Source organism: Lytechinus pictus, chromosome 19, assembly GCF_037042905.1.
Source record: "Lytechinus pictus isolate F3 Inbred chromosome 19, Lp3.0, whole genome shotgun sequence".
In the NCBI taxonomy this organism is placed as follows: Eukaryota; Metazoa; Echinodermata; class Echinoidea; order Temnopleuroida; family Toxopneustidae; genus Lytechinus; species Lytechinus pictus.
In genome coordinates, this window is record NC_087263.1 from 11,965,105 (window position 1) to 11,987,800 (window position 22,696).

At 35.9% G+C, this 22,696-nt stretch overlaps 1 protein-coding gene across 1 annotated transcript; it reads right to left on the minus strand.

The window, feature by feature from the left end:
- Window positions 1–414: 414 nt before the first annotated feature.
- Window positions 415–9,306, minus strand: LOC129282767 (monocarboxylate transporter 7-like). Its single transcript, XM_064114072.1, has 3 exons — window positions 9,111–9,306; window positions 3,237–3,377; window positions 415–1,400 (listed from the first exon to the last, which is right to left on the minus strand). Exons 1-3 carry the CDS (start codon window positions 9,304–9,306, stop codon window positions 415–417), a joined length of 1,323 nt encoding a protein of 440 aa, XP_063970142.1.
- Window positions 9,307–22,696: the final 13,390 nt, after the last annotated feature.

The window sequence follows — 22,696 nt, forward strand, 5'->3', positions numbered from 1 at the left end:
TTTCATGCTTGTACCATAATCTGAACAATTGTTGCTATTTTTTGCACCGATCATCCAGACTATATGGTCCAAGCTCACTCAGCCCTCCTAAATTATTTGTTAGAGCCACGTTCGCGCGAATGGTACTATTAAGTGTGTTAAAAAAACAAGTCTGAGTCTGAAAAAGAAATTGAGAAACAGGAACCCTATATAATGATGATAACAATAATAACAGTATTGATAATTACAATAATAAGCTATGATAATAATAATAATAACTGTTATTACTATTATTATTGTTATTATTATTATTATGATTATTATTGTTATTACAATGATGACTTAAAAGGAGTTTAGATTGATCTTTTTCTAATTACTACGTACTATGAAGTGATCTTGAATCCGATTGTGGACTTGAGTTCTACGGCACTATTACTAACCTGTAAACAGTCCTGCGCAAGATATGCCTAGCCCACACATGAAGTTAGAAATCGCCACAGCCATGTCGAAATTATCCTCATCAAAAATCGCTCCTTTAGACAGACTGGTGTACACGGAATCCTCGACAAAGAAGGAAAACCCTTGAATGAATGCAAGGGTGGCACGAACAGGATAGGCAGAACTGGTGAAATCCAAGAAGAAACAGCCCGTGCAGACTGAACCCACCGCGATGTACACGGACAGGTCACTGACCCCTTTGCTGATAAGGATAATAAAGATTGTCCGACCGAGAATACCACCTATTCCACCTAAAGTGGAGAGGTAGACAGCTTTGGAAGGAGGGATGCCTAGCTGTTCACCATGGGGTACGAGAAACAGCATCCATGCATATGTTGTGTAAGATATGAAGAAGGGAATCGGGAGTGAGAGGAGAAAGATCCCTTCCTGAAGCAGTCCACAATCTCCTCGAGAGTCATTCGGTAAGGTTTCATGGTTTCTTTGAAAGCGACGGGGCTCATGTTGAATCAAACGCCACTCCTCTAGAAAAGTTTCCTCACAATTTTCATCTTCCTGTTCCCTTTGCCGTATCTCGAACTGCGAGACGTTCTCTTCCCACATTTTGTCATCCAGCTGGTGAAGCATAACCTCCCCGTTCAGTGATGGGCGTTCTTGGGAACCACACCTGTGTCTCTTCTCCTCTTGATCGCGGCCGCCGCGTTCACTAGTATCACCATTAGGCCTGCAAGTCGCCTTCCGAATCGTTGCTCCACAAACGAGAAGGTGAAGAGCTACACCGCCGAGGATAATGAATTCCCCCTGATATCCATACGCCGGAAGTGACCTTTCAATTACAATAGGGAGTAGCAATGACCCTGACGTGTAACCATATGCCGCAACGGTACTCCATAATACAAAGTTGTCTTTAAAGAAATCATTTAGCGCAAGGACTGTAGGCAAGAAGGTCATTGCTAATCCAACACCTGCAAGAAAAAAACACAGAACAAGGCAAAAATTAACCACACACTCTTTCCATTATATTCCTGAGGTGTTTCACAAAGATTTAGGTATGACTTAGGGTCGCACTTAAGTGCCGACGAGTATGTGATAAGATTATGCAACACACGGTCTTATTGATTAATACACAGTAGTGCGCGTCCTCTTGACAGATCTGACCTACCTATAAGCCAGTTCGTAGTCGACTCCACTCTGCGCATGATCAGAGGAAGGTCATTTGTACTAAAGTGATATGGTATAGTTTGAAATTTAATGAGATGAGCACCAACTTTGATGTCTTGATTATTCATATGAATTTTTTTTAATTTTTTTTTTCATACTGTCAATTGGTGTGTTGTTCTAGTCACTGACCGCACAGAAACGATGTTAGCGCTAACAATGCGCTAACAGATGCCCTGTTACAACCGGTAATATAGCAGCGATGCATTATGTTACAACAATGGATTCCTTACATATTGGAATGAATGTTATGACTTTATAATCCGAAAGATGTGACGGGCTTATACTGTTAGAGCTTTGTTAGGCTAACAACGTTTCTGTGCGGCTGGCACTGGTCTATTCATTTTCGTCTTTCAATCAGAGGGACGTGGGTTCGAATTCCAGCCATGGCGTGTTTTCCTTCAGCAAGAGATTTACCCACATTGTGCTGCACTCGACCCAGGTGAGGTGAATGGGTACCCGGTAGGATTATTCCTTGAATGATTTAATGCTTATACGGTGGCTCAGCTACAGCCTGTGTAATAATATGATACCAAGTATCAAGCGCAGTAGAGTATACGCAATTATAGTAGCTGCGCTATATAAATGGACCATATTATTATTATGATAAATAATTTTTTTATAGTAAAGAATTTGAGAATCTGAGAACCAACGGAAAGAGCAACCTACAAATTACTCTAATGGTTAATCTCTACTTGAAATTTGAGAGCGAGTTTTGGAAATATTTACGAAAAATCGGTAAATTTGGTGATTTCAGTTTCATGAAAAGAAAATGAGTATTTCACAATTCCAACAAGGGTCTGAGTTAGAATTCCTGTGCTCGAGAGACGATGTCATCAAAATTGTAAGTAAAATGTGACATCAAATAATAAGCCTGTTCACGGTTGTAAACTGCGCACGAGCAGAAAAAGGTCATTGGAGACAACCATGAATGTGGCTTTCAAATTCACTGACATAGGCATTTGTGATTTGATGATTATTCATGTATTCCTTTCAAAATATTTATCACATCCAAGCTGAAGAGTAATAAATAGAGCCTTCATAATCACTGGTATTTGACAGTAGCCTAAACAATAGTCAAATGTGCCAAAGGCAGACAATAAAACAGATTTCCAAACTTTATCCCTGATGCACCCACCTGGCCATTCTAGTCAGCTGGTCTATACAATGCCTTTTGTTCTTAGAATTTGAATACTCTACCGGTAAAGCTTACGCAACATCTACATTTGAAAATGATAGTGCTTATCCTAATGAAAAATCACAAAGGTCATTTGAGAAAAGTTGATCATGAGCTAACCGTGAACTGGCTTATTCAGTTGCGTTTTGTCTTATTGATAATGCAAGTACGATTAGTTTTTATGGATATCTATCACTTAATGTAATTTCTTAGTAGCTTTGTTGTTTTAAGGACACCATAGGAAACATTGGCTGGCTAGCTTCCACTCCTTTAATTTTTGCCCTTATAGCTGCCCATATATAGAAATTTACCCCAAACTTACGCGCCACTTACACGGCCTTTTGTAACAAGCCTATCATATATGGACAAGAATGAGCTCCAAAACTCAACTATATAATATACTTACCAGAGAGGGTGAGGCAGATGCCTACAGTAACTGCGGTTTTCAAGAAAGCACAGGCAATTAAACACAACGCTGACAACAGACCGCCAGACATAGCAACGGCTCGATGGTTGGCTCTACGGAGAGCGAGGGTTACAAAAGGACCTTAATATTGTGAGAGAAAGGGGAAAATTTGAGTTTCATATATATGAAAATATTTCACTTGTTTGTTTTCTGTGTTTTTTTTTGTCATATTTTTGTAAAGCGCTTTGAGCATGATCATGGAAAGGCGCTTAATAAATATTTAATGTATGTATAAGTTTTAATTAGATATTATAATTCTCATGTGAAATTAAAACAACCAAAATTACCAAAGGTCTTTATCAATTTCGAATAAATAATGACATACGCCATTGTTCACCATGTCCACTAGAAAATACACGGAACACTTTCATGGAACGCTCTCAATGCTAAGATTTTCACAATTTTCTCTGCCAATATTATTCATGATCATGCGTTTATCTTCTTTGAATTCATAATTCCCTGATTCCTGTAAATTCCACTTTGTAAAATCATCATTACCCCGTGTGTGTTCGTTTGTTAACCTATCTTTGCACTTAAAGTCATTTAGAATTTGGGCCCGGGTATACCATAGGCTAGCAGTTTTAGAAGTTTCGCTACATTGTTCGTCTTTTTAATTCATTTATACTTATATCTTTAATTTTTATTAATGATATATTTGTATTATATATATTGTATACATTTCTATATTTCTGATTTGCATGTTGCAAAATGGATGTAGAAATTAAATAAACCAATAAATTCAAATGGTATATTGGAAACATTTCATTCTTTAATTTTAAGTATATGATTAATCCTGTTAATTAAATCTCCTTGCATTTTTTCCTTGCCTGAGAATATTAATATCTTATTTATAACAACCAGTATATCATGCTAAGTATACATGGAAAATATTTTGTTTAATGAATTGGAGAAAGGAATATATGAGTAAATCTTTGTTTTTAAATAGTCTTTTATTTAACACTATTGACTTTGAAAAGGCCGGAGAGATGTAACAATAATTATTCATTATAGGAAGAGACATAATACTTATTTTGACACGGAAAGTGATTAATTGGATACAGTTCTTTTGACTTACTGACTGGCAATTTGTTAAATCAAACACTAACTCTATCTAGGGCATTAATCTCTTTATTACCAAGGAGGAACATAATTTACATCCTCGTTGTGCAGAGAGTATATTTTCATTGTTATGTAATAAAGCAAAATATATGATTCGATTTGATTTATTGTTCTTTTCTGCATACCTTCATATAATGTGTGCAAAACATTTTTTGTATAACATAACAGAAAATACATAACATAAAATTATTTACTGTTATTGGCATGAATTAAATAATAAATGTACAATGGCCCAAAATAAATTTAATAACAATTACACTACAAAAAATCCGGTGTTGATTCAACACCAGCCCGGAATCTATATATGTGGCCCGTATTTTGAAGTCGGGTTTAAATTAAACCCAAGTTTAAAGTTGTGGTTTAACTATGGAGAGCCAATTGGAGCACAAATCCCTAACAGTACACATTTAATATATTAACTCACACGACATCCAAATTGTTTATAATCATGATAATTGTCTGGGAATGATAATGAAGTATTTTTCTTCATTATGAAAGCAAAAGGAAACAAAATAGTAAACGTAAGAAATATACAATATAAACAGAATTTTTGAACGTTTATAGAATGGGTATATTTTAATACGAAAACCATCAGTTTATAATAAAGATGGAGATGGTGAGGATAAGGATGACCGGGTGATAATGTTGAAGATGAAAGCTATGGAGATGATGATGGTCATAAGGGAGATAATGGTGAAGATTAAAGGGGAATCCAACCCAAATAAAAACTTTTTTTTATAAGAAAAAGAAAAATCAGACAAGTTGATAGGTGTAAGTTTGAACAATATTGGAGAAACAACAAGAAAGTTATGAATTTTTAAAAGTTGTAAATATTGGTAATCACTATACCCATGGAGACTTCAAATTGGCCGCGCATAGGATGTCATAGTGATGTAAGGCAAGGACTACTCTTCCATTTACTCCAATACATATTATGGCTAAAATGTCATTTTTCCCAAAAGTTTTATTTCATATCATATTTTTCATTTTTGAGGACATGAAACAATATACCTGGGTTATATTAACATTACTGTCCCAGGGGAATGGGTACTTAGGAGAAAACCACAAATCCCTGATGATTAAGTACATGGCCTGTATTGGAAAGTTGTCCTTGCACCACTGAACTGAAAACTGAACTGAACTGAAAATACGTATTTCTAGTTCAGTGCCTTGCACCTTGTCATAATTTACTTACCCAGATGCCAATTTGAAATCTACATACTATTCGTGATCTCAGTTTTAAAGCAGCTGTTACTTTCTTATTGCCTGTCCGCTTTCTTTCAAACTCTCACCATTCTGTTTAATTTATTTTTCTCCTTCCCAACACAACATTTTACGGCCAAGGCTGGATTCCCCTTTAAAGCTGTGGAGATGATGATGGTCATGATGGAGATAATGGTGATGATTAAATCGAAGAAAGAGTTATTTCATAATAAACTGGAACATTGATACAGAAAATTTACTTCAATATTCTAATGATAACATGTATTTAACGTTTGCCTTAAATGAGTAAGGAGACGACCTTTTTTATACATATAGTCTGGATGGGAGTTCCGTATAATCAGGATCATGGTGTCTTATAGATCTCTGCGCAATATACAATTTAATGCAATTTAAGGGTTAATTAATGAAAATTTTAGGAATTACGGGTAGGACAACAATGAATAGATGTGTTTATAGTATAAAAATGGGGGAATGAATGTGGCAGCATGTTATTCAGGGGCCGCGGAAGCGGGGGGCTGGGGGAGCTTCAGCCCCCCCCCCCCCCCACTCTTTTTCAAAAACCGTGTACAAAAACGTCAAAATGACAATATCATTGTGATTTTTTGCAGGGTTAGCCCCCCCCCCCCCCCTTGAAAACCGTTCCGCGGCCCCTATTATTTACGTACTTAAAGGACAAGTCCACCCCAACAAAAACTTGATTTGAATAAAAAGAGAAAAATTCAACAAGCAAAACACTGAAAATTTCATCAAAATCGGATGTAAAATAAGAAAGTTATGACATTTTAAAGTTTCGCTTCATTTCACAAAACAGTTATATGCACATCTCGGTCAGTATGCAAATGAGGGAACTGATGACATCACTCACTCACTATTTCTTTTGTATTTTATTATATGAAATATGAAAAATTTTGATTTTCTCGTCATTGTCATGTGAAATGAAGTTTCATTCCTCTCTGAACACGTGAAATTCCATTATTTTAACATTTTGTGCTTCAGGCAAGGAGGTCCTAATCATCAAATTCGTAAAAATTGAAATATTGTACAATTCAAACAATAAAAAACAAAAGAAATAGTGAGTGAGTGACATCATCGACTCTCTCATTTGGATGTAACTGGCTCGTTCATATAACTATTTTGTTAAAAAAGAGCGAAACTTTGAAATGTCATAACTTTCTTATTTTACATCCGATTTTGATGAAATTTTCAGCATTGTGCTTGTTAAATTTTTCTCTTTTTATTCAAATCAACATTTTTCTGAGGTGGACTTGACCTTTAAACATCAGCAGTAAACTTTGAAGTGAATTGTGTCAAATACTGTCTAGAGTATTTTGTTTGTGGATTACTGGATTTGTGTGTGATAGACAAGGCGATTTGGTACAAATTTATACATCATATATGTTCATTCCAATTTAAATTTTCATCTATTGTGACGCCTAAAAACTTTGTTTCCTTTCTTTTCTTTTTAGAGGAATGATATCTATGATAATGTTGTAAGGGAATTCCGTTATGTGAATTCGTATGTTTGAAATACATAAAGTTGAATTTGTCTATATTACGTGAAAGCTTATTACACTTAAACCACAAAGACAATTTTGACAATTCACGATTTAATGTATCTGCTAAAGTTCCTAAGTTTTTGTGTTAACAAAAAATGTTTGTCATGTGCAAACAATGCAAATGATAGCAAAGGCGTTACAATAGTCAAATCATAAATATTTTTAGGAAAAGCAAGGGGCGTAAGATCGATCATTGAGATACTCTGCATGTTATTGTCTGAAAATTGGAAGAAATATTATTGTGAATTACATACTCTCAAACCATGAAAGTGAGATTCCTCGAGTTCCATAAATTTCAAGTTTTTGAAGTAAAATATTGTTGTCGAGAGTATCGAATGTTTTGCTTAAGTCATGCATACTATTTTATTATGTTCTTTATTTGCCATTGCATTTGAAATTTTGTCCACTAGCGTACCTACGGGGGCAGGGGGCAGTCTGCCCCCCCCCTGACGAGCCACAACCCATGCAAAGGACGTATCCCTGCCCCTCCCCCCCCCCCCATGACGAGCTTCAAGACCTTTTTTGCCCCTCCTGACGAGCTTGAAGACCCTTTTTTTGCTTGACAATTTTTTTTTGGTACGAAATCCTTTATTTGTGTTTGAAGACCTTTTATTTTTTTTTTGCTTGTCATTTTTTTTTGGCGGACGGTTTTGCCCCCCCCCCCCCCTGTGGAAAATCCTAGGCACGCCACTGATTTTGTCGTATATATTATAGTCGTATATACGCCTATTATACTTCATACTTGTATTATTTTAATGCAGAAATAAAGTTATCAAACGAACTTCTAGAAATTTCCGTAGAAATCGGTACATGCATCAAACAATCATACATATATTTGTTAAAGGGGAATCAAGCCTTGGCCATAAAATGTTGTGTTGGGAATGAGAAAAATCAATTTAACAGAATGGTGAAAGTTTGAATGAAATCGGACAAGCAATAAGAAAGTTATAGCTGCTTTAAAATTGAGATCATTAATAGTATGTAGATTTCAAATTGGCAACTGGGTAAGTAAATTATGACAAGAGGCAAGGACAACTTTCCCATAGGCCAAGTACTTTATTATCAGGGATTTGTGGTTTTCTCCTATAGGGACCAATTCCACTGGGGCAGTAATCTAAATATAACCCAGGTAGTATATTGTTTTATGTCCTCATGAAAGAAAAATGTAATTTGAACTAAAACTTTTGGGAAAAATGACATTTTAGCCATAATATGTATTGGAGTAGGCCTACATGGAATAGTAGTCCTTGCCTTACATCACTATGACATCCCATATGCGGCCAGTTTGAAGTCTCCATGGGTATAGTGATTACCAATATTTACAACTTTTGAAAATTTATAACTTTCTTGTTGTTTGTCCAATATTGTTCAAACTTTCACCAATCAACTTGTCTGATTTTTCTTTTTCTTGTAAAAACAAGTTTTTATTTGGGTTGGATTCCCCTTTAAAGATCAGTTGTAATCGAGAGTTGAATTTGGCGCAAGCTGTTTTTTTTTACACGCTGGATAAAATGGGTGAATTCTCGATGAACATTGATCTTTGGTGCCACTCCAACATGTCCAAAGACAGCATCTGTGAATCGTAAGAACACCCTTTACGTACTTAGCCAAATACTTTTGACTAGTTTCCATCAATACTACTTTCATTCTGCACTTAAAAACACATGATATAAGTTACAGAATAAATCATTCAATAATGATAATAATAATAATAGTGTGAAACATATAACGCTTAATACATGACTTATAAGCGTTGCATACAATTACAATGAATAAAATGAAAGAGATCAGTAAATAAATGCTATCTTTAGGACTTTTGTCATCCTAACCGTTTACCCTGTGCAACCTTCGGCAGCCAGGGAAAAGGATAGCAAACTTAAAGGTACTATTGTCAATAAAAACTTTATTATCTTACATATTAGATACATTATCGCCGGAGGCATACTGCATATCAACCCAATCGTTGCATAGTCTGACTCCAGACGCTCAACTAAGGTGGGAATCAGAACGCCGAACGACTTTTCTATTCCGGTATCAATAAAAAGGATAACGAACTTGCTCAAAACAATCACATATCCCCAGGAATCGACGCGGGAATTTGCGGCGGCCATTTTGCACTAAAATCAGCAGCATTTATGAGTATAATGAGTGTGCATACATATAGGCCTACTATTCATGGAGCGATATTGATAGCTCCATTATATTGCATCTTTGTTCACGCAACTTCATAAACGCAGCATCTCTTTTCATTCGAGTCACATACCATAACCCGGTACACTAGCGTACCTACGGGGGGGGGCAGGGGGGCAGTCTGTCCCCCTGACGAGTCACAACCCATGCAAAAGACGTATCCATGCCCCCCCTAACGAGCTTGAAGACCTTTTGCCCCCTGACGAGCTTGAATTTTGTCCCCCCCCCCCCCCCCCCCCCCCCTCCCCCCCTGACGAGCTTGAGCTTGAAGACTTTTTTTTCTGGTAGGAAATCCTTTATTTTTTAGTGAAGACCTTTTTTTGGGCTTGTCATTTTTTTTTTCTGGTACGAAATCCTTTATTTGTGATTTAAGACTTTTTTTTTGCTTGTCAAATTTTTTGGCCGACGGTTTTGCCCCCCCCCCCCCCTGTGGAAAATCCTAGTAGTAGGTACGCTACTGACACGGTACAAACAAACAGAACGATTCTAATATAGGGCCCATATGCCTTTTTTAGTTATCGTATTATTAATATATGGATGAATGGATCGTGTTGTTCGCATGGATAGACTCTCGAATCGAGATCAGCTTCAATGTTGTTGAGGCCTACAAGGGGATCATTATTTCGAGCCTCCATTCTTACTTCGCAATATCGTACCGTATCCAATGGGTATTGCACGAACGATGCAGGGGAGGCGCTATACCGCGGTCCCGCGCGTTTCCGAAGAGCGTTTCATGAAAGGACTTGTCAGACGTTTTATCCGACAAGTATTGTTTTATCCGACAGTTACTATGGTAACAGTGTCTATCAGCCAATCATAATCAAGGAAAGTTGTCAGATCTGACAACTTGTCGGATGAAAATGTTGATGAAACACTCCCCCGTTCTACACCCTGGCGAAGGCAATCTCCGGAAGGGGGCAAGCGACGAACACCCCCTTTCCTATTTTTCGACTTATAGATAAATAGGAAGGCGAAGCAAGGGAGAAAGAAGAGAACCAAACCAAGTCTACCTTGATTTTCCGTAATAAGCCAGTTTGGAGTTCTATTCTGATTTATTGTTTCACATTCCACAAAAACATACATTGAACATAATTATGAGAAGATGACAAAAAATACATAGTTGTAGTGTTTTACAAAGAAATACAATATCGTGAAATATGAGGAACCTATTAAAAAGCAAAGCTTGTAGACATATAGGTTCCCAGAAGAAAATAATCAAGGATTAACAACTCCTAACGCAATGAAGCGAGATAAATCAAATGTAGAAAAATAAGACATTATAAAGAGTTCAACATGATAGTCACTCGAGCAAGGCGCTTACCCACTAGCGTACGATTGTAAAAGAAATATTTTCAGCCTACATTTAAAAGAATATAAAGAGGGCGCCTCAATTATATGGGTGTCTAAATTATTCCAAAAGGAAGGCCCTGTAAAAGTAAATGATTTAAGGGCAAGAACAGTGCGCACTGGGGAAATGTGGAAATTGTGTACTTGTCGAGTTGGGTAGGAATGGATTTCTTGATTTTGAACAAGCAAATCAGAGAATACACTCGGTAATTCCCGTCTATTTAGTTGATACATAAATATACCAACAAAATAATAATATAAATCGGTTACTTTCAATAACTTGTTTGAATAAAATAGCGGATTAGTATGAGCCAGAAAGTCAGAAGAAGAAATTATCCTCACGGCTCTTTTTTGAATTTTAAGTATGGATTCAAGTTTTGTCTTAGAGGCATTTCCCCAGGCTAAAATTCCATAATTCAGATATGGTAACAATAGAGTAGAATACAATAATTTCAAAATGTGATGAGGAAAATGAGGCTTAAGTTTATTAATTACTCCAAGATTTCTTGAGAGCAATTTACAAAGGTGATCAATATGAACTTTCCATGATAATTTACAATCAATAAAGATACCAAGAAATTTTGTTGATTCAATTTGTTCTAAAACATTACCATTCATATAAACAAGACCTGGCAATGTGTGTAATGAGTTGCTAAAAACCATATAATGTGTCTTTTTAAAATTTAGGGATAATTTATTAGCTTGTATCCAATCACACACAGAGCATAATTCAACATTTAGTCTTTCTAGAAGGATTTGAGGATTGCTGTGTGTAAAAAATAAGCTCGTGTCATCTGCGAAAAGAAGAAATGATAATAAAGAGGATGAGTTTTGGAAATCATTGATGTATAAAATAAATAGCAATGGACCCAAAAGGGAACCCTGAGGCACGCCACATGCAATGTGCTGTATTTCAGAATTGGAGTTATTAATGACTACAAATTGACTTCTGTTTATAAGGTAACTTCTGAACCACTCCAAGGCCTTTCCACGAATTCCATAATGAGAAAGTTTGTATAAAAGTATTTCATGGTTGATCGTGTCAAAGGCCTTGGAGAAGTCCAGAAAAATACCAGCAACATGAGATTTTTTATCAATTGCCTTGGTAACTTTATCGATTAATAACATTATTGCATGAACGGTTGAATGCTTTTTACGAAAGCCAAATTGTGAGTTAATAAAAACATTACAATTCGTAAGAAATTTTATTGTACGAGAATATACTGTTTTTTCTAAAATTTTGGAGAAAGTAGTCAGCAGGGAAATAGGGCGATAGTTACCCAATTCATCCTCTGAACCTTTTTTATGGATAGGTATAACTTTAACAACCTTCATTTTATTAGGAACAATACCACACTGTAGAGAAAGATTGTATATGTGCGTCAAGGGCATCACGATTTCACGAATTATTTTAATGAGAAAATCATAAGAAATATCATCAAAACCAGAACTTTTTTTCGCCGGTAGATTTTTAACTATTTCTATAATTTCGTGTTCAGAAACAGGTGAAAAGAATATGGTTCGAGGATTTCGGTTTGGCAAAAAAGAATAAAAGGGTTTGCTACTATTAGGTATAGTATTAGCCAAATTTGGGCCGATGTTTACAAAGAAAGAATTGAATGCTTCGGCAATATCTGTATCATCTGTAATTTCCTTATTTTGTTGGACGATCCTATTAATATTCTTTTTCGATCCTTCCTTCTTAAAAACTTGATTTATCACTTTCCACGTTGACCTTGTATCTTTTTTATGAGTTTCAAATAAAGAGAAAAAATACTTTCTTTTAGCTTGTCTCAGCACAGATGTTAGGGTATTTCTATAAATACCCTATTCTGCGCATGATCAGAAGAAGGTAATTCGGACTCAAAGTGACACGGTGGTTTGAATTAATATCTAGTGAGATATAAGCACCATTTTGTCTTGACTATTCATCATTCTGTTCTATTGAATTTTGTTTTTCAGTAGATGCACACAAAACAGCAATGCGCCCACTATTTCACAATATTATATTATTATAATTATTATCATTATTATAATTATTGTTATTATCATTATCATATCATTGTTATTATTACTATTATTATTATTGTTACTATTATTATTATTATCATTATTATTACTATTATTATTATCATTATTATCATTATTATTATCATCATTATTATTATTATTATTATATTATTAATACTACTAATATTATCAAGCCCGGGGTAGAAGTTGGCCATTCTATTACACTGCAAAAACTCCGGTGTTGATTTAACACCAGCTCAGAATCTATATATGTCCACACCCGTGAAGTGTTAAACAGCACCAGTTTCGTTTTGGTCTAACACCGGAAAGGTGTTTATACAACACCAATTAGTATTAAAACAGCATCGGTTTGATTCCTAACTGGTGTTGTTTCAATACTTCTTTGGTGTGGACATATATAGATTCCGGGCTGGTGTTAAACCAACACCAGAGTTTTTGCAGTGTAGTGTTTACAGCTGAGCAATTGTCGCCAGAGCAAATGTCATGGAACCGTCGCGACGCGTCGCTGCTGCTAATTTATTGCTGTGTCTGTTGTTTTTGTTATATTCGGATCACTGAAAGCCCGGACTGAAAGAAGGGAACTGATAAATTAAATATGTTTTTATTCAATCTGCAAAGAGGAATTCCATAATTATAAACAATTATTGTGAAAATGTAAATTATTGACTGTTAAAGGTCAAGTCGACTTCAGAAAAATGTTGATTTCAATCATTAGAGAAAACTAGACCAGGATAATGCTGAAAGTTTCATAAAAATTGGATATAAAATAAGAAAGTTATGACATTTTAAAGTTCGCTTAGTTTTCATAAATAGTTATACGCACAATAATTAGTCACATGCAATGAGAGAATCGATGATGTCCCTCACTCACTATTTCTTTTACTTTTTATTGTTTGAATTATACAATATTTCATTTTCTGCAGACTATTTGACAATAATGACCATCTTGACTGAACTATAAGATGTTAAACAATGGCAATTCCACATGTTAAGGGAGAAATGAAACTTTTTTTTCTCATGACAATGAAGGGAAATTATAATTCATATTTCATATAATTAAATACAAAAGAAATAGTGAGTGAGCGATGTTATCAGTTCCCTCATATGCATAACAACCGGGATGTGCATAATTACTGTTTTGTGAAAATAGGCGAAACTTTAAATTTTTACATCCGATTTTGATGAAATTTTCAGTGTTATGCTTGTTAATTTTTTCTCTTTTTATTCAAATCAACTTTCTGTTAGGGTGGACTTGTCCTTTATAAAGTAATTGTCACTTTCTTCAAGTTTTGAGACTAAAATGTATAACTGAGATAGAACAGTATATTTAGTTACAAGTATATCTACGTAGTTGACTCTACAGTGTATGATGTTACATCGATATCAGAAATTTCATTTTTCTCGTGACTTTCCTGTACGTGCCATATTTTGGGGATAATTAATTTGGGCACAGTTTATCTACATGGGAAACTTTCCATTAATATTTTGTCCGACAAGTTGCCAGGTCTGACACCGTTCCTTCATTCTTATCAGGTAGGAATCACAGTTGCTATGGTAATTTTCGGTTACAGCAGACTTTGTCGGATAAAACTTTCGACAAGTCTGTTCTTTTTTTTTCTCACGACGCCTTTAATCCCTGAATCTTAATATGAGCGGGGTCAATAAAACACGAAAAATATTTTTACACATCGCCCTCACCGGTGAGGACGAAATTACAGCAAAGTCGGCTGAAAGAGTTGAATAAACTTTTGGCCAATGGGAGGGAAACTGCGGTTCACATCATACACAGTGATAATAAATGAAAAACTGACGAAACTATCTGCGTGTATTTATACCATTATACTTTCTTTTCTTTTTTTTACTTGTTGGTTTATTGATTTCGATTTTATATTGAACTTGTGTCCTCATTTTTATCTGAATTGATGTGGTTTTGTATTTCCTAAATAGATCACCAATTTTATTTCAATTATCCGGACCCCTGGAGTAATTTTTTTGTTGGTACCCCTTATCAATTAAGTCATGTTTTTTAACAAGAATAATGCCTTGTAAAATAACACGATATTGATAGTAAAATGTCTTTGACAGCATAAAGTTACTTTTTTAACAGTTTTCCTTAGTTTCGTTTGTGTTAATTTGGTATTTTTTCATTGCTATAAAAGAAATGTATTCTTTTATAAATGTAACTTTTTGGGGAGGGTCACATTTACCACAAAAAATATGAGTTTTCTTTTCATTGTAATTCATAATGTTTGAATATTGGATCAATGAAATAATCTTGAAACTAAGTGTAGCGTAGCCCACCAAACCCTTCCCCATTTCACACCCAAATTTGTTTTTTTTAATATAATGGTCCACATACTAGTTCTCTGTCATCCGTCTCTGCCCCCGCCCCCCCCCCCCCCCTTCTGTTGTTATTGCAGAAAACTTTACCTCTAAATTTCTTTAGTTGCTGATGTTTTGCGAATTATGCCTCGGCCTACATACGACGTTGATTTTTTTTACGCGAGTTGATGTAGGCCTACAAGCTTTGCTTTTTTTTGGGGGGGGGGAAGCCCCTCCATTTTACTTTTAGATACGAATATCAAATCTGGTAAATCTATTTTTAATTCAATTCTTTAATCATGTTGCATTTGATGATGATGATGATGATGCGCAGCATTTGTATAGCGCCATATATCTGTCAAAGACATTCAAAGGCGCATTGGAGGAGCCAGCCAATCTGGGTCGCCTACAAGGGCGCGCACACGGAACTGTGACCCGCAGGTCTCTCCTCCCGATAACTGGGGGAATGCAGGTGGACCACTACACCGGGGTTTCCCCCTACTCTTATTCGAGTAGTGCAGTGGGTTCTTAACGTGCAAAGGTGGTGATTCCCCTCTACACGGGGCCTCCATTTAACGTCCTATCCGAGGGACGGAGTGTTTTCCACTGTAACATAGCCTGCATCTGTGAAACATGGGAGAGACGTTTACACACAACGCACTGGCTTCAGTCATCCGCCCGGGGTGGACTCGAACCCACGATCTTTGGTTCGACGGGCAGACGCGTTACCGACTGAGCCAACTTCGCTCTCTTTGATATTGATATGTCTTGTAATATTTTTGACTTTTTTATATCATGTTTTTCATATTAATGTGAAACGGATATCAATAAAATATATTCAATTCAAATCAAATCATTCTCCTATTGCTTATTTTTTTATTGTTTATAGGGTTTGTTTATTCATTTTCCTTCCCGATGGAAATGCATTGCGTACCAGCGCTCTCTTAATTTATTATGATCATTATCATATTATTATTATTATTATCGTCATTACTATTATTATCATTATTATTATTATTATCATCATCACCAGCATCATTATCATCATCATTATTATCAGAATTATTATTATTAGTAGTAGTAGTAGATGTAGTAGTAGTAGAAGTAGTAGTAGTAGTAGTAGTAGTAGTAGTAGTAGTAGAAGTAGTAGTAGTAGTAGTAGTAGTAGTAGTAGTAGTAGTAGTAGTAGTAGTAGTAGTAGTAGTAGTAGTAGTAGTATAGTAATAGTAGTAGTATAGTAGTAGTAGTAGTAGTAGTAGTAGTAGTAGTAGTAGTAGTAGTAGTAGTAGTAGCAGTAGTAGCAGTAGTAGCAGTAGCAGTAGTAGCAGTAGTAGTAGCAGCAGTAGTAGTAGTAGTAGTAGTAGTAGTAGTAGTAGTAGTAGTAGTAGTAGCAGTAGTAGCAGTAGCAGTAGTAGCAGTAGTAGTAGCAGCAGTAGCAGTGGCGTACCTAGGATTTTCCACAGGGGGCGGGGGGAAACGCCCGCCAAAAAAATTGACAAGCAAAAAGAAAAAAAAAGGTCTTCAAAGATAAAGGTTTTCGTACCAGAAAAAAAAATTGACAAGCAAAAAAAAAAGGTCTTCAAGCTCGTCAGGGGGGGGGGGGGCAATAAAGGTCTTCAAGCTCGTCAGGGGGGGGGAGCAAAAAATGTCTTTCAAGCTCGTCAGAGGGGCAGGGATATGTCTTTTTTTGTATGGGTTGTGGCTCGTCAGGGGGGCAGACTGTCCCCCCCCCCCTAGGTACGCTAGTGAGCAGCAGTAGCAGTAGTCAGGGGTCGCGGAAGCGGGGGGGGGGATGGGGGCTTCAGCCCCCACTTTTTTCCAAAACCGGGTACAAAAAACGTAAAAAAATACCATACGATTGTGATTTTTTGCATAGTCAGCCCCCCCCCCCCCTCTTTTCCCGTTCCGCGGCCCCTTATATTAGTAGCAGGGGCCGCGGAACGGTTTTCTAAGTGGGGGCTGACCATGCAAAAAATCACAATTGTATGGTCATTTTTTCGTTTTTGTACATAGTTTTGGAAAAAAAGTGGGAGGCTGAAGCCCCCCCCCCCGCTTCCGCGGCCCCTGAGTAGTACCGAATAGCTTACACCCCACCCCTACTCCTCCCAATCCCCCTCCTCTATTCATCAACTTTTTCCCTCATCTTCTTCATTTATTAAACCTTTTCCTTCTTCTTTTCTGTTTTCCCCTCAACATTTTCTTCATCAAAATAGGTCTTAAAATGTGAATAGATCCATTCATTTGGTTTTTTTCTCAGTTTGAAACTGTGATATTTATGCCGTATTTATGAACCATATAACCAGGCCTGCTCTGTTTATCTCCCACGCAATCTATCTTCACCTCCACCAGGAGATTATCAGTGAACTCCTCCACTGACCTTCATCGGCCACACGGCATCCTTTTCCCCTCATCTCGCTCGCTCATTCAGCGCTCGCTTGCGGGTACGGTACTGAAATTGCAACCACACGTGTCGTGGACGTTTTCAGGAGAACACCACTGGCGCGAACTGGAATACGACTCCTGGTCTTTTCGGACTTTTTCTGCCCAACATGGGGGCTGCAAAGTTATTGATTGGAGCTTTCCTACTTTTTGTGACCCTGTGGATGGTTTCTGCGCAGGAGGACGAATCATGCGACCCTGTTATGGTACAAGGTATCTCGAAAAGAAACGGAGATAATGGATACAGGATTCGGATCGATAGGCTACCCTCTGACTATGTTCCAGGCCAGGAGTATCGGGGTAAGTCTTTTCCTGTATCCGTTGACTAGGTAGTAGTTTGTGATCCGTGTTTAACAAAAAAATGAGATGGAGTCGGGAATGCACTTTGACTTGGACTTCGGAGTTTAAATTTAGTTTTGAGGTCAGTTACCGTTGATGCAATGTTATTAAGATAAATAAGAATGGAAACTAAATTTACTCGAGTCTAGGTTTTCTTTTTTTTTTTGTTGAAAAAATGATACCCCAAAATAAAAATGGCCCCCTCATGGACCTATAGTTCCTCTTTTCTTTTTTTTTCTTTCCATATAATAATCTGAATTATTTTTCCAATTTGACCTTTTCTTTGTTCACTTTGTAGGTCTATATTGTTTTGATGGCTCCAATCATCTATTTATAGGCATTTATTTTTTGTGGTTTCATTTCAATGTGATTCTGAAGACTCAGACTTTATGAAATCTGTCAAAAGATAAGAAACCAAGTAAAAAAAATAATAATACAAGTACTTATAAATACATGAAGTAAATATCAGTTCTAATTGTTGATCTGTTCTCCTTATGTTACAAGGCTTACACTATGTATAATACAGTACACTGATCTAAATTAGATCTCGGTATAATCACTACATCATGTCAAACTGTTTGATATAAGTACTTTAAAGGGGAAGTTCACCCTGACAAAAAGTTTATTGTAAAAATAGCAGAAAAAATAATAAAAAATATTGCTGAAGGTTTGAGAAAAATTCATCAAATAATTAAAAAGTTATTAGAATTTCAATTATTTGATTTGTGACGTCATATGCGAGCAGCATTCATGTATAGCGAATAGTAAAAAATCAAAGAAATTTCATTTTCTCAGAAAATTGAAAATTGTTTTCACTGTAACTTTTGTATATCAATATACAAATCATTTCACACCCGATCATGAATAGAAAACAAAATTAAGTCATCAGGAACCATACAAAATTTGAAATTCATGCATTTTATATTACATAACGCATGGGGCAGCTCCTCGTTTATGACGTCACAAATCCAAAACTTTGAACGCTAATAACTTTTTTACTTTTTAACGGATTTTCCTCAAACCTTCGCCAATATTTTTTACTATTTCTTCTGCTATTTTAACAACAAAGTTTTCTTCAGGGTGAACTTCCCCTTTAACTCATAACAAATCTATATTCAATTTGTAGTGCACAATGTTATTGTGAACATGGTATCTTGTTTCTGTGTTTGGGGTTCACTGTTTTTTTTTTTTTTTTTTTTTTTGGGGGGGGGCTAGAGACTGGGAGATATGTAAAGAATAGATTGTTATTGTGAATATGGTATCTTGTTTCTGTGTTTGGGGTCCACTATTTTTTTTTTTGGGGGGGTGGTTAGAGAGAAATGTAATGAATAGAGAGTATCGTGTTATTCCACAATCTCCCTTCCTCCCCCACCCCACTCTTCTCTTAACCCCCCCCCCCTCTCTTCCTCCATGTTTTCTTTCTCCATCTCTCTCTCTCTCTCTCTCTCCCTCACTTTGCCATCCACTGTAATTTGTAGCCAAAAGATTAGATTGAATCACACAACTGATTGGAAAAAAGATTACTCCATGGAACTAAAGGAAAATTGCAATTTCATTGAAATTGAGATGTCAAGTTTGAAAGGTCATCGACCTCTAACGTGCATCATCTCCTGTAATAATACAAACAAAAACAAGAAAATAACCAAGAGGATTTGTGTGCATTACTGAGGATTAGTTTGATGATACAGTTTGTTTGGTTTTACCCCCATAATTCAATGGTAACATGAGGCTTACATGCTGGACACTAGCGTACCTACGAGGGGGGGGGGGGCAGAGGGGGCAGTCTGCCCCCCCTGACGAGCCACAACCCATGCAAAGGACGTATCCCTGCCCCCCCTGACGAGCTTGAAAGAACTTTTTTGCCCCCCCTGACGAGCTTGAAGACCTTAAAAAAAAATTCTGGTACGAAAGCCTTCATTTGTGATTGAAGACCTTTTTTTTATTTTTATTTTTTTTGCTTGTCAAATTTTTTTCTGGTATGAAATCCTTTATTTGTGATTGAAGACCTTTTTTTTTTTTTTTTTGCTTGTCAAATTTTTTGGCGGACGGTTTTGCCCCCCCTGTGAAAAATCCTAGGTACGCCACTTATGCTGGACATGGTGTTGTAGTGCTGTATGAATTTGTACAAAAAGGTACCGGTAGCTGTTTTCATACCCGCCCAAGCTCTGAAAATACCTGGTGTTTGAGGCGAATTCATGTGAACTGAATGTTCATGCAGATGCTCACAAAGACATGTTGTAGGCCTATTTAGGCCCATAATATGCCCTTGAAGTTCTTGTAATCTATGGCTGCCTACTTATATGTTTTTTTTAAGCTTTGAAATCACCCTTTTTTTTGGGGGGGGGGGAATGTAGTTCTGTTTTTCATTTTCAGTTTGGTTTATTTTGGCATATCTCACAAAATATCAAATACATTGTAACGTTCATCAAAAGACAGTAAATCATTAATGAAAAAATAATGCAATGCATCACCATTATTCATCATAAATAAGGCAAAGGTTACACAATTGAACGTTCAGATTGGAGACAGATATATCAATAAGATGAGGGTATGAAGGGCAAACTATTAAAGGACAAGTCCACCCCAACAAATACTTGATTTGAATAAAAAGAGAAAAATTCAACGAGCATAACACTGAAAATTTCATCAAAATCGGATGTAAAATAAGAAAGTTATGACATTTTAAAGTTTCGCTTCATTTCACAAAACAGTTATATGCACATCCCGGTCGGTATGCAAATGAGGGGACCGATGACATCACTCACTCACTATTTCTTTTGTATTTTATTATATGAAATATGAAATATTTTGATTTTCTCGTCATTGTCATGTGAAATGAAGTTTCATTCCTCCCTGAACACGTAGAATTCCATTATTTTAACATTTTGTGGTTCAGGCAATGAGGTCCTAATCGTCAAATTGGTAAAAATTGAAATATTGTATTATTCAAACAATAAAAAACAAAAGAAATTGTGAGTGAGTGACATCATCGACTCTCTAATTTGGATGTAACTGGCTCGTTCATATAACTATTTTGTTAAAAATAAGCGAAACTTTGAAATGTCATAACTTTCTTATTTTACATCCGATTTTGATGAAATATTTAGCATTGTGCTTATCTGATTTTTCTCTATTGATTCAAATCAACATTTTTCTGAGGTGGACTTGACCTTTAAAAAGCAGAGCTCTTGTAATTCATAGTTTCCCTATTAATGAAATTATAAGTAATTGTCAAATTGTTTTAATATCAATATGTTACAAGAAAAGAAAGAGAAAAAAAATATTGGTAATTATTATGTAATTTTTCTCTTTCATTTTGTATAAACAGTACCAGTATTTTTATTATGTTTTCAGGCAAAAAAATCTATATTTTAGGGGGCTGCTTATCACAATTTACTGTCTAAATCTGCAACATTGGATAAGCTTAAACATTGCAATTAATGGGGATTTTAAATTCGAGGGATCCTTCTTTGTTTCCATGGCCGTTTTGAACATTTCGGGGGGGGGGAGCAAAATTGCCCCCTGCCCCTGTGTAATTTTTCCATGTAATGCATAAAAAGTGCCTTGAAACTTTTGTCAAAAGAGCTACATGTATACAAATATCAATATTATTATTGTTATAATTATTATTATCATCATCAGGGGTGTGAGAGTTCAGATTTTTATCTGATTTCAGATTTTTTTTGTTTTGATTTTCAGCTTAATTTCAGCTTATTTTTGGCTTTCCTCTGTACAAAAAGTATGGGAGCTCTTTCTATTTCAGACTTTTTCTACAAGTTTCAGCTTTTTTCAGATCTTTTTATTTGTGACCACTCACACCCCTGCATCATCATCATCGTCTTCATCGTTATCATCGTCGTTTTGTTGTTGTTATTGTTAAAGTTAAACCCTGTATTAGGAATATACATTTCCTTTTGGAATCTGTCTTTTTCAACCCATGACCATGGTAAAGAATAAGGTATTAAATTAATCTCATGCAGCATACCATTAACCCAAGGTCAAGGTGAATAGTACAAAGTCTATTGGGGAAATAGACTTCTGCAGATGAGGTACAGTGTTTTTGTAGCATGGACCTACCATATAGGTCCATGGTTTTAGGAAGTTGCAGAGACAAACTTCCTGAGTGATTTTATAGCCAAAGTCAAAACTGCTAGAAGCTTAATAAACTCAAGGTAAATTCAGTTTCTATTTTAATGGGAGCTTTGATTAATGACATATGGAACTGATAAGAAATCCAGATTACTTTTTAATTAGTGTACACAAGAATTATCTTATCTACATTATACCAGGATGTAGCTTACATGTATGATGTACCGCTACAATTTTTGTAATAGGGTCCATGCATGTATGATGAAGGCCTAGGTGTTAGTTGGCCTAAAAATGATTTTAAAGGTCAAGTCCACCCCACTAAAATGTTGATTTGAATAAATAGACAAAAATCGAACGAACAAAATGCTGAAAATTTCATCAAAATCGGATGTGAAATAAGAAAATTATGACATTTTAAAGTTTTGCTTATTTTTCACAAAACAGTGATATGCGCAACTCAAATGAGACAGTCGATGATGTCCCTTACTCACTATTTATTTTGTTTTTTATTGTTTGAATTATACAATATTTTTCATTTTTAAAGATTTGACAATAAGGACCAACCTGACTGAACCATATAGTATTAAACAATGCTAATTCCACATGTTCAGGGAGGAATTAATTGTTGTATCACTTGACAATGAGGAGAAAATTAGAATATTTCATATAATAAAATACAAAAGAAATAGTGAGTGGATGATGTCATAGTCTCCTCATCTGCATACGGACCACGATGTGCATATA

Excerpts from the sequence above, each read along its gene's own strand:
- LOC129282767 (XM_064114072.1), bottom strand. The coding sequence starts at position 9,306 with ATGGCCGCCGCAAATTCCCGCGTCGATTCCTGGGGATATGTGATTGTT. Across the intron at positions 3,378-9,110 it reads GGCGATAATGTATCTAATAT|GTCCTTTTGTAACCCTCGCT; the intron begins GTAAGATAATAA and ends CACAATATTAAG. Across the intron at positions 1,401-3,236 it reads CATCTGCCTCACCCTCTCTG|GTGTTGGATTAGCAATGACC; the intron begins GTAAGTATATTA and ends TTTTTCTTGCAG.